Genomic DNA, 12543 nt, shown 5'->3' with positions numbered 1-12543 from the left:
AAAGTGATGGTCTGGTTGAAAGATTTAACCGCACACTGGCGCAGCAGCTGGCCATTGTGACAGCTAAACACCAAAAAGACTGGGACGCGCATCTTCCCCTTGTGCTGATGGCATATCGGTCTGCTGCTCAAGACTCCACCTCCTGCTCCCCTGCCCTCCTCATGCTAGGCAGGGAGATCCGAACCCCAGCGGAGATGGTGGTGGGCAGACCCCCTGATACCCCACTGGACCCTCCAGGACCTGATTATGCCCGGAAGCTGCAGGATCGGCTGGAGTCAGCGCACGAGTTTGCCAGGGATCAGCTTCTGAGTGCAGGGGTGAGGCAGAAGAGAAACTATGACATTCGAGCCAGAGGACGACATTTCACGGCTGGGGAACTGGTTTGGGTGTACAACCCACAGCGGAAGAAGGGCAGGTGCCCAAAACTGGACAGTGAGTGGGTGGGTCCCTGTAGGGTCTTGGAGAGACTTGGAGAGGTGGTGTACAGGGTCCAGCTGCCACCTAGAGGACGGAGGGTTGCCCTGCATCGGGATAGGCTGGCCCCATACCGGGGCACGGGCACCCCACAAGGATCGGAGACTGGAACACATAGCCCGCAGAACACTGACCCCGGGGCCCTCCAGGCCCTGTCTCCTGCCCCCTGCCCTGACACCCCATCAGGCTCCTCCCCAGTCCCCTCACCGGGCCCCAGTCAATCCCATCCAGTGACCTTGCCATGCTACCCCACCCTGTACAGACCGGACTCTCTTCAACTTGCCCCACAAACCCATCCCTGTCCCCCTGTCCTAGCTTTGCTCCGAGGCGCCAGAGGCCACAAAGGACCCATAGGCCCCCTGCTTATCTGAGAGACTTTGTTCAGCCCCTCGGGGGCGAGGGACTTTGAAGGGCGGGGGTAGTGTAACGGACTGACTGACATGTTTATGTTATTGTGATGTCAGGTTCACAGTGTTAAGGCAGTTATGCTTAATTAAGGAAGGGATCAGTTAGAGAGTTCAGAGTTACCAGTTTTCTTCAGGTCAGTGAACACACCATGCCTGTAATATGAGATGCTTTGACGTTAAGCCTGTCAGTCTCTTGTTGCTGCCTATCACAGTGATTTGCATGAGAAGACTCACTTGTGATTGGCAGAAAGTTAGGAGGGTTGGTTGTTATTCTTCCTGGAGAGAGCGTGGTGTGTGTGATTCGGAAAAGACGGCGGCAAAGCTAAGAGTTGATGAGTTGTGTTACCGGAGCAGTAGACAGGCTGTTTTTGTTATTTTGGCGTTGGTTACGGCCTACAGTAACCTGTGTTCTGTGTCAGAAATAAAGAACGGAGAAACGAGAGAACGCCTGGTAGCCTCGTCAGTGTGAGTCGCTACAATATATATATATATATATATATATATATATATATATATATATATATATATATATATATATATATATATATATATATAAACGAAAGGACTAAGCAATCCTTTGTTGTTTCAGAAACTTCTTCCAATTCTTACAAATATAATTATTTTAAAGCCCCAAATTATTATTGCCAAAGGGATGGTCCTTTTTTCTTGTCCTTTAGACCCTGTGAAGCCGTTTGTTCTCTGTTACTTGTCATGACAAATGTTCCATAAAAATGTCTTTTTCTTTGAGTTTTGGCCTGTAATTATCGGTAACAGTGAAATAGTTCGGTATGTCATATTCATATTAACAGATTGCATTTATTCCATTAAAGTTGCCAGAGCTCATGTACTAGGCGCGAGCCTCCGTTTCCAGCCCTGCATCTCGTCCAATCAGCTGCACTGTGTGAGCGCGCGATGTCGAAACACACAACAGCAGACTGTGTTTCCGTCTCATCTCTCTCTGGCACGGTACTTCAGCTGTTTTTTTGTTTTTTGTTTTTTGTTTTTTACATTAATTATGAAAGCAGTCATATGATAACCCACACATTTCCCCCCTTCTTTTTCTTTATAATAATTCAAGTGGAGCATAACAATGTGATGTGGGAAGTCAGTTTTTTTATGCGCTCTGGCAGCTTATAGCCTCAAACCAATGTATAAAGTTTGTGTATGTCGCTCCTCACCGAGTCACTAGCGCTGCGGGCTGAGAGACGGATAAAGCGCTGCGCCAGGATCCGACCGAGAGACTTCACTCGACGACTTATCTTGTGGATAAATATTTAACTTTCCTGCATATCATATTTGTCAAGAACATCTGATGGAGTCTTTTAATATCCTGATTTTTATATTTCCCTTTTTTAGTGTCTTTGTCAGCAGGAGGAGAAGAGGATGACCTGGAACTACCGGAGGTACTTTCACTTTGTTCTCGACAAAAGCCACCTTTAAACCTCATTTAGATTTTTTTATGGTTTTGTTGTGTCATTTATGGACCAACAAGTGTATGCCAATCAGAGACAAAACATTTTTATTTATTGGTCGTCATTTATATTTCAACAGAATTCTGAATTTACAGTAAAACTTTATTTTTCACTTTTTTTTTTTTTTTTTTTTTTTTGAAGGTCAGGATATATTCATACAGCCAAATAACAGAAGGAGAGGGCTAAAAATCTGAACATTTGCACAAAGAAATGTTCCTCTCCTATATTTTAATGTTTGGATGGATCTAGGACACCTGTGCGCAAACCACACCCCTCCTCATCGAAGAGCCAGTCCTCCTATCCAAAGACTTCATCCTGCACCAATGGGCATTCAGCTGGATTACCGTCATCCTCTGGCACCCTTACTGTCTGACGTTATAACTGGAGTAAGAGCGGATTTATTGTCTGGAGAGGTAGGACGAAAATATACAAAAAATAATGAAAATAATTTTTAAAAAAATCTATTATTATTATTGAATTGATTTATTTATTCTATTCTTTTATTTTTTCATTGCACAGTTTGTTTTAGTATTTTGTTACATTTTGGCTCATATATGTGAGCTTTGGTTTGCAACACCTATGTCATACTGCTGTTTGTGGACTTGAGCTCTATTTTTAATACACTGCAGCCATTCATCCTTCTCTGTAAACGCAGACACATCTGGTAAATATCATCAGGTGTTATCATTCATTTTTGACCAAGCAAGTCACAGAGATTCAGACTTGATCTGATTTTAAAGTCATTAACACAGTGATGATTACATGTTAACCGTTCTTAATAAATAAATCATATCCTGTGCCTGACATAAAAATGACCAATATAATTGCAGTACATGCTTTCCACCCCCAAACTGTCTTATTTGCTTTTGATCAGTATAGGTTTAAACAAACAAAATGATTTTATGAGACTTTTCCACATTTATGACTCGTGGTTTTTTTTACCACACACTTTGTCTACAGGTTGGAACGGTTTTCCAATCCTGAGCATCACACAGCCAAGATGAATTCCAAAGTAAGGGTGCTCCTTTTTGTCCTGTCTGTGACAGGCATGTGTGTGTTTTGGAGAGCATATTTGTTACCTTACTCCCCGCCTCAGCTGGAAAGCCCCTGCGCTTGTGAGCGATGTTTATCTGAAAAGGATCAATGGTTCACACAGCGTTTCAACAAATTTGTTGAACCGTTTTTGTCAGCAAACTACAGTCTCTCAGAGGACGCTTTCAACTGGTGGAAGGTAGGTTGTTACCTTGCAGGAAAACCTGTTATGCATGCTGTTATACATCCCTGTGGCGACAACGCCTGTCATTGTGTTTATATATTACAATTCATACCTGGTCTAACAGCAGCCTGTGCTTTGTTTGTGACAGCACCTACAGACTGAGAGGCGCAACTTCACTACCTACAGAAAAACAGTGAACAGGATGTTTCAGATGTTATCACCCAAACCAGATGTTGTAGAACCCAGCCCTGACCGCTGCAGGAGTTGTGCCGTGGTGGGGAATTCTGGGAATTTGAGGAGATCACATTATGGACCTCTCATAGACTTCCATGACATTATCATAAGGTAAATCCTCCAGCTAAAGAAAGCTGTTTCAATCAACTTTTGCCAAATGACAGGAGGCCGGGGCCAGTCACATTTGCAGCATACATGTTTCCAGGATTGAGGACATTTCTAGTATTTGAGGATGTTTCTAGGATCTGAGGACATTTCTAAGATTTTAGGACGTTTCTGGGATTTTGAGAGATTCCCAGGATTTTAGGACATTTGTAGGATTTGAGCACGTTTCTCTGATTTAAAGACGTTTGAAGGATTTTAGGATGTTTCTAGGATTCTAGGACGTTTCTAGGATTTTAGAACATTTTTAGGATTTTAGGATGTTTCCAGGATAGCAGGAAGTACAGGATTTGGGGGCATCTTTAGGAATTTAGGATATTTCTAGGATTTTTGCATGTTTCTAAGATTTCAGGAAGTTTCTAGGACTATAAAATGTTTCAAGGATTTTAGAACATTTGTAGGATTTCCGCATGTTTGTAAGATTTTATGAAAGGATGTTTCTAGGATTTTAGGATGTTCCCTGGGTTTTATGACACTTCTAGGATTTTAAAACATTAACATTTTAAAACATTTATAGGATTAACAACATTTTTAAGGTTTCAGGACATTTCTAGGGTATTTAAACATCTCTAGGACTTTAAGTCAATTCTAGGATTTTAGCGTGGTTGTAAGGACATTTCTGGGACTTGAGAATCTTTGTAGGATTTTAGGACAATTCAAGGATTTTAGGACATTTCTAGGATTTTGGGATCTAAAACCTACTGATGTTTCTAAGATTTTGGGGCATTCCTAAGACTTTAGGACTATGACTTCCCTAATGTATTATATCCCTCTGTTTAGAATGAACACTGCTCACACGAAGGGCTATGAAGCAGATGTTGGGACCAGAACAACTCATCGTATCATGTATCCAGAAAGCGCTGTGGATTTAGATAGCACCACTCATCTTGTGCTGGTTCCATTCAAGATACAGGATATCGAGTGGGTCACCAAGGCCCTCACTACAGGATTTACTGGAAAGTGAGTCAAATTTCCATTTCACTATGCGTTTTAAATATATTTATGAGTGTCAGGATTCCACAGTTATCCCATTGTCTCCGTCTGTTGGTAGGGCATCCCACCACACAGCAGCTTTTAGACATATTATTACGGTACAAGGTACAACCCTGTAAAGGTGAGCGCATGCACAATGTGAGCACTTGTTGCTGAGGTGGTGGACACAGAGTCTTTGCTATGCATCAAATAAAACTTTGTTAACTCATAAACATTGGGTTTATTAGAAGTAACACAAGTGACCGGGAGGCGCCTTCACGGAAGTCAATAGACTTCATTGCATGCTACAGTAAGTTGTTAGGTTGCAACAAAGAGCACCCTCTTGTGTGACAACTGACTGCTTATTACTAAGACTGTGTGCCTGTTGCACACATTTTACATACGATGCAAACGCTGAGTGCCAGTGCAAGAAATAGTTTTCACTATAGGCAAAACATTTATCTGTCTGTAGTGTGGGAGACTGGAGCTTATCCTCTGAAACAATAAACACTGAAACCATAAACCCTAAACCACTCCCCATGATTAAGACATAAAGAGAGAGAAAAGACCCCATAACCATGATCCTGCAATATTACAGAGGTGTGGACTCCAGTCAGAATCGCGTCACAAATATGATGACTTTAGACTCAACTTGACAAGTAAAAAACTTACTTGCAAGTCGACTCAGAGTTTACCAATAATAACAAGTGACTTTATCAGACCAGAAGGTGGACTCTTAATTCCTTAGATCTACTTTGTTTAAACCAATCTGACACCAATCTGATAAAGTCGCAGGAGAGAACCATGGACTAACATTACGATTGTAACTGAACACCAGATGGAAATAAATAAGATAACTGCATTCATGCACAAAAGCTGCAGGTCAACGAAAAAATGAATAGTTGAATTATTGTATTAGTCCTACTTAAACTAGACTTTTGAAATACATGAAAACATGTCAGTCCGTTAGTAGTACTAAATTGAATTTCTTGAAGTCGAAATAACACACCTAGATAATGCAGTTGAGGGTCAATTTAATCTTTCATGTATACAACTCAAACAGACCTGAACTGGCCTAGGTGTCCTGTGCATGCTTCATAGTCCCCACTCCGGGCTTTGACCCAGAAGTTGAACAGCATAAATTCATAGAAAAAAACATCAGAAGAAGAAGAGAAGAAAACAAAACAAGTAAAGTCTAGAGTATGTATGAAATGTGCAGTGCCAAAAAAGTTAACATTTTTCACCTTTTGATTTGCAACTTGTTTGCTGCTTCCTAACTTGTTTGAAATATAATGTAATAGGTCAACCAGAATGAGGTCCAATAGCAACTAGCTGAAAGGGTGCATATTGCCACCTACTCCTGCGGAGTCAGACATACTTTCGTCAATAAATTGATTTCCCCTCTGTGCTTGTATACTGGAACAAGGAGAATAGTCCAATTAAATAGGCTAATCGAGCTAAACTGGGTGTTTGGGATGTAGTCTGAATGCATTGCTCTAAAGATCAGCAGCAAAGAGTCTGAGATATGAGTAACAGTGTCAACATGGAGTGTTGAGAAAAAGCTGCCTTGCTGATTTAAGGAAGAGTTGACTGAAAATTGTTGACAACAGGATTGTATGAGGCTCATCCACTTATCTTCACTGAACCAGCTGGTGCATAGAGCTACAACAAAGTCCCACTACATGTTGTTAAGGTTTCTTTTGTGATTGTGCCTGCAGCATTAAGCTGTTTTAAATAACGGGGATGCTAGTCCAATGTCTAGCCACTGTCCAGTACTGGCTTTTTGACGGGGTGGTGGAGGTGATTTGTTAGTCCTCTCCCGTATCCTATTGTCTTCTAGGTATTAGATTACAGATGCATGCCACATGAGACCATACAGGTTTAACGTAGTGTGCAAGCTGCCCCGTCACGCAAGACCAATCATCTCCTGTTACCATGTGGGTGGCATTTGCCTTGCAAGTTACCACCACTGGCTGCAGAAGACAGCATCATGAGGCAACATGAGGCTGAAATTTAATCCATTCATTGTGTGATATTTGTGAAAAGTTGACCAAGTTTGGCACAGCCTGTGTGAAACAAAACTTCCTCCTGAAATAAGCATTTATATTAACCTTCTGAAACTTGAGCAAATTGGTTTGATTCTTACAAAAATATTTGAAGAAGGCAATAAGCAACAAAGTAGAAATGACCTACAAAATTTGCAAGAAATGTGCAAAAAGTACAATAAAATTACCCAAAAATTAGTAAATCAAAAAATAAAAAATTAAAGAGAAAAAACGTTGAATACTGCTTAGAAATTATAATAATGCTGTAAAAGAATGTCATATCCGTTATTTTGATTATTAGCAATAAATACAGTTTTTCTATAGCGTTTTTACTCAGACAATGTCTCCCTAGCTTTAAAAAAAAAAAAATGATTTCGTAAATCTACTAAATTCTTGTAATTTGTGTAACATTTCTTACCAGGTTGCTTATTGCCTTTTTTCCCCATGTTTTTGAAAGAAATTGCAGCAATTTAGTGCTCAAAGATTCAAATACTTTTTCAAAAAGACATCTGAAAGCAAGACAATAAAACTGATGTCTTTCCAAGTCTAAAATGTTTAAGAATCTGCACTTTTTGTCCTAAACTCAAAAATGTGCATGTAATTTCGACAAAATGTAATACAAATGTCTAATAGGATAAAATTATGAAGTTATGACATTTTACATCAAAGGTCAACTTCACTATGGCATCATAATGTTCTGCAATAACACTTTTCTTAATGACTTAATTCTAGTTTCATGATGTCTTATATTTATTTTTACTGACAAAACCAATCATGTTTTCAACAGATCATATATGCCAGTAAAATCAAAGATCAAAGCTAACAAGGATTTGGTGAGTAGTATTTTTCATTCAACAATAAACTTTATAAACATACATTTAAAGTCTAATTCTGGTTAATTACAGGTAATGGTGGTCAATCCGGCTTTTATGAGGTATGTCCATGACATATGGCTTGGAAAGAAGGGCAGGTATCCATCCACAGGCTTTATGGCTTTGATTCTTGCTCTGCATATTTGTGATGAGGTAGGTTAATATTTAATGTGGAGTTTTTCTTTGGAATCAGTGTTGCTGTAAAACGCTAATGATTGACAAGTGGGTGCAAATGATTGTTGACTATTGGATTTGAGATTTTAAGCAGGCTTTGACTGCGTTCTCAGTTTCTAAAATTGTTATGTTGTGTTTCCCCAGGTCAATGTTTTTGGTTATGGAGCAGACAGTGAAGGAAACTGGAGTCATTACTGGGAAAAACTGGGGAACAGACACTTAAAAACTGGTGTACATCCTGGAAATCATGAATATGGAATTATCGAGGAGCTAGCTGCACAACAAATAGTCACTTTTTATAGAGGGTGGTGATCTTTCTACCAACATTTCAAGTATTTAAGCCTTGACAGAAAATTTTTTTATAAAGCAAAACAAGACTATGAAGCAGAGGACTTCCAACTCAAGAGACATTTTCTTCTCTGACTGACTCCCTTGCACACAGTAACCCTTTATAGACTAAACTGTAAATGGTGAATCCTCCAGGATCTATGAAGAGTGAACTGAAACTACACGTATGATGAATGTGACTGATGCAGTCGATGGTGCTTTGTGCCTGTTTTTCAGTGTGTTTTCTATGTTTATTTATTCTCAGTTTGTGATGTTGGACACTGCAATGCACATCCTAAATGAACGAGTTCTTCAGGCTAAGAAATGTTTGAAAAGAAATTTGGTAGGTATGGCACCATGTTACACTGTGCAGAGCATTATTGTTTTTGTGTGATTTTTTGATGTGATAAAATCTGTTTTGTGTGGTTAAAAAGCTGTCTTGCTAACATTTGTAAATTAAGTAGTTCCATTAGAATATCTTTTCAAAACAAAAAGTATCCTTTGAAAGATTAGTAGTTAGTAATATAGAAGCACATAAAGTGATTGGTCAGCAAAGAACACTGATCTTTGTGTTTTTGCATAATGTGATGTGATGCGATATGATACGATACGTTCCAATATGATAGGACACAATACAATACGATGTGACATGATGCGATGCAATATGATACCATATGATCTGATACAATATGATGCAATGCATATTTATATCTATATACTCTATAAATGTCAAACTGTACAAGTGCCTCTATGAGTCTGACTCACTTATATTCCTTTAACTAAAATAGACTTAAAGTTATGGATGAAAATGTGTGCGAACATTTATTTTTGTTTTCATGGAGTAAAAAACATTGTGGTAATTGTGAAGTATATTGTAATATGTCTATATATTTTATATATGTAATATGAATGCTTTTGTTTTTGCCTTTTCTTTTGTTTTTGGTGCATTTATTTCACACATTGTATGCTGTGTTTCTTGCTGCTATATACATTTTATGTCAAGCAATTTACCTGCAATGAGATATTTCACAAACTTGCCTCAAATGTATTAAAAATTCAAAATCTTGAATAAGTGTAACTAGTATTAATAGGACAGCTTCAGGAAGAGATACAGTATAAGTTTATCACATTTCTTCACGTGACTTTAATTTTGCACAAGCTCACGCACAGAGTTAATTTCAATAAGCGCTGATAATGCACTTCAGAATGCACAAAAAAATATTATGACAGAGATAAAGGGTTAAAATTAGGCAACACACAAACTTAATACATATACAAATGTCCTCAGTTCAAAGGTTTTGTCTTGATAAAAAGGTGCACAGATTTGAGTGCAGTGTTGAATACTGTTCCAACTCATTGGCCAACATTTCCTTGTTTTGGTTTTATGACCCAAACAACTTTGAGTAAATCAACCATTAACCTGCTGAATGAAACAGCCAACGGAGAGAACAAAGACACCCATTAAACATACCCAAACTGACCACACACATTAAATAACTGCCAGTTTATTTCCTTATGGGGGCATTAGTGCATTTTGTGAGTTGATAAAATCTTAATAACAATCTCATCACTTTGACTAATGAATCATATTTGAAATGAGGCCATCACGCTGTTGTTATATATGTGGAAATACAGAGGGTGCTGTCTTACCTTTTTCTGTAGTAGACAGCTAACAAGACATCTTCACTCCACTGATGTGAGCAGTGAAATCATGCAACTTCATTTAACTTTATATTGTCTAGTTTAAATAATGTGTAAAAACAATGTGAACTTTATAGTATGATGAATGTTGGGCTTCTAGTTTAAATTTTGAGGTCAACATCAAACTACCAACCTTTTAAATTGCTATATAAATGCATCTCAAGTTTTAGTTCAGGCATGCTCATTTTGAATTGACGGGTTATAACCATTGATGCAAAAGCATCAAAAGTGAAGTACATTAAAATATAACAATGAAAAAAATGCAATTTTGATTAACCATTTGAAACTTGGGAAAACAGACTTGTTTTCTTTTAAAGACATGGGAAGAAGGCACGAGAAACACAAAAAGAAATAACCCCATAATGAGCAAGAAATTTAAAAAAAATGTACAAGAAAACTACTAAGACATTATTTTAAAACAACAAAAAGAAAAAAGAAAAAAGAAACGAGGGAAAAACTTGCAAGAGGAAGTTCAAATTTTATAATAACTTTGTAATGTAATTTTAAATATGTAAATACAAATATAGTTTATAGGTTGTTGTTACAATACTGTTTTCCTCCTACTCATATTTTTGTCTGATACTTCTGTATCATCACCGTCACCACACTGCCATATTACATGTCGACAGAAGAGGTGGCGTTTTCAAAAATTAAAGTCTGCTCCAGTTTGCATTTCCAGGCCCTCAAAATGCCACTGTTGGGTAAACGAAAGAAATGGCCCCTGATTCTCTACATGCCCAAGATTTCCCTTTAAAAAAAAAAATTTTTTTAAATTTTCTACTTTTTTTTGGTACAAGTAGCTCTAGAATTCCATACACAGACAAGCCTGTTTTAATACTTTGAATCTAAATATAGTCTGAGACCCAGAGAAGCTTTGGGCTTTGGGAGTTTGGGGGCACAGGTTCATATTCAAATTAGTGTTAAACTTTATTGTCACCTGAACAACTGCAGTAAAATGCTTATTCTCTGACTCTGTCATCCTTAAGTAAACAGACCAACCATATCATAACAATTAAAGCCAACAATAGTAACACTTACAACTCATATAGCCATACACCCAGAGCACTATCACGTAACATTGTACTATCCAGTCTCTTAACAAAAGGTGATCAGTGCATGTAAGGACATCAGCTTTGGATGAGTACTGATACTAAAACTGTTGAGGTGCCTCAGGAAGTCCAGCCTCTGTTGTGTGTCCTCTTCCCTTGTCAGTGTGTGTGTGTGTGTGTGTGTGTGTGTGTGATGTGTGCGACCGGGAATTTAAAACTGACAGATGAGCCGTTAATGGAGTCAAATTCCCTCTGGACTTCCTAAAGTCAACAATAATTTCTTTTGTCTGGACTGATATCAGACTCCATCACCTGCAAAACAACTTATTTTATAGACTTGATGGAAATTTAAAGCACATGGTAACACAGGAAGTCCCTTGAGAGGTCGGGTTCACCTGAGGTTAGGGCAGCATAAAATCAACCGCCGACCACTGCCTACATCTCCCTGGCGGATGTCCAATGCCTCTGTAACAAAACAGATGGGCTACAGGCCAATGTACTACATCTACACCAGTACAACCTGAGTGCTAAAACTCTCACTCTGCTTACCCAAAGCTGGCTTTCTAACAACTTTAATTTGGATTTCATGATGGATGAATTCAATGCCCCTGTGACTACCCAGCTGGCAACCAAGGTTGTTAGACGTTGATGTTTGGTTGAATTTATGTTGTGACAGTGACCAAAATTCAGTGTCATAAGCTTTGGAGAACAAAACCTTCCTTATGTTTATGTTGTTGAACATTAAACATATTAACAACCTGATTTTCATTCCAAACAAAGATTAACATTTAGATTTCATCATCTTTCTGCACAATACTGACGTCCAGTGCCCGCTGGATATGGACAGAGACAGTGATGCAAAAAGGAAATAAGCAAATGGGAGCAGTGGTTGGCAAGGAGGCCGCCTGTGCTCTTGTCTTTTTTATAGTTTGCTGGCAATATGTTTATTTCCATAATATAATATCCCCTTCCTCATAAAAAAATATATTTTCATAAAATTAAGCCTTTTTTCTCCTTTAATAACTACTTTATTCCAATATTATTGCTACTTTACTTTCATAAAATTATTACTTTTTTCTCTCTTAAAACTACAGCTTTATTATGATTTTTTCTGATAATTTTACAACTTTATCAAAGTCTCAATTTTTTTCAGTGTTGCCCTAAAACTCAGTCGTAATATTGAAATTTTGTGGGGGAAAAAAAACGAAAGTAACAAGGAAATGATCAGATAATTAGTCAAAAATATAGAAAAACTACATTTGAAATTGTTAAAATCATTATACAAAAAAAATAATTTTACAATTATTTACACGTTATTTACACATCATTATTTTATTTTACCACTTTTTTTGGTCATTTCCTATTTTATTTTATTTTGTTTTATTTTTTACTTTTTCATTTTTTTAGGGTCTTTTCTTGTGAAATTGCTCGTTGCCTT

The 12543-nt window shown here is 38.0% G+C and overlaps 1 protein-coding gene across 3 annotated transcripts; it reads left to right on the top strand.

The window, feature by feature from the left end:
- Window positions 1-1839: 1839 nt before the first annotated feature.
- On the top strand, window positions 1840-8723 carry LOC121957819 (CMP-N-acetylneuraminate-beta-galactosamide-alpha-2,3-sialyltransferase 1-like). Of its 3 annotated transcripts, none has more exons than XM_042506606.1 (9): window positions 1840-2143; window positions 2238-2284; window positions 2603-2766; window positions 3314-3584; window positions 3718-3914; window positions 4746-4925; window positions 7770-7815; window positions 7888-8007; window positions 8173-8723. In XM_042506606.1, exons 4-9 carry the CDS (start codon window positions 3354-3356, stop codon window positions 8338-8340), a joined length of 942 nt encoding a protein of 313 aa, XP_042362540.1. In that variant the 5' UTR covers window positions 1840-2143; window positions 2238-2284; window positions 2603-2766; window positions 3314-3353; the 3' UTR covers window positions 8341-8723. The 3 variants fall into 3 exon arrangements, with proteins under 3 accessions (XP_042362540.1, XP_042362538.1, XP_042362539.1); XM_042506605.1 differs by having other exon boundaries at window positions 2122-2143; window positions 2495-2766; XM_042506604.1 differs by having other exon boundaries at window positions 1840-2284; window positions 2495-2766.
- Window positions 8724-12543: the final 3820 nt, after the last annotated feature.

The sequence above is a fragment of the Plectropomus leopardus genome, chromosome 18 (genome assembly GCF_008729295.1).
Source record: "Plectropomus leopardus isolate mb chromosome 18, YSFRI_Pleo_2.0, whole genome shotgun sequence".
Classification (NCBI taxonomy): Eukaryota; Metazoa; Chordata; class Actinopteri; order Perciformes; family Serranidae; genus Plectropomus; species Plectropomus leopardus.
Note: the sequence above shows the minus strand (reverse complement) of the source record. Positions and strands in the feature narration are given on the sequence as shown.

Bases quoted from the DNA above. Each gene is read 5' to 3' on its own strand.
- LOC121957819 (XM_042506606.1), top strand. From the start codon at position 3,354: ATGAATTCCAAAGTAAGGGTGCTCCTTTTTGTCCTGTCTGTGACAGGC. The intron at 3,585-3,717 runs GTAGGTTGTTAC...TGTTTGTGACAG, and splicing joins ACGCTTTCAACTGGTGGAAG to CACCTACAGACTGAGAGGCG. The intron at 3,915-4,745 runs GTAAATCCTCCA...CCCTCTGTTTAG, and splicing joins TTCCATGACATTATCATAAG to AATGAACACTGCTCACACGA.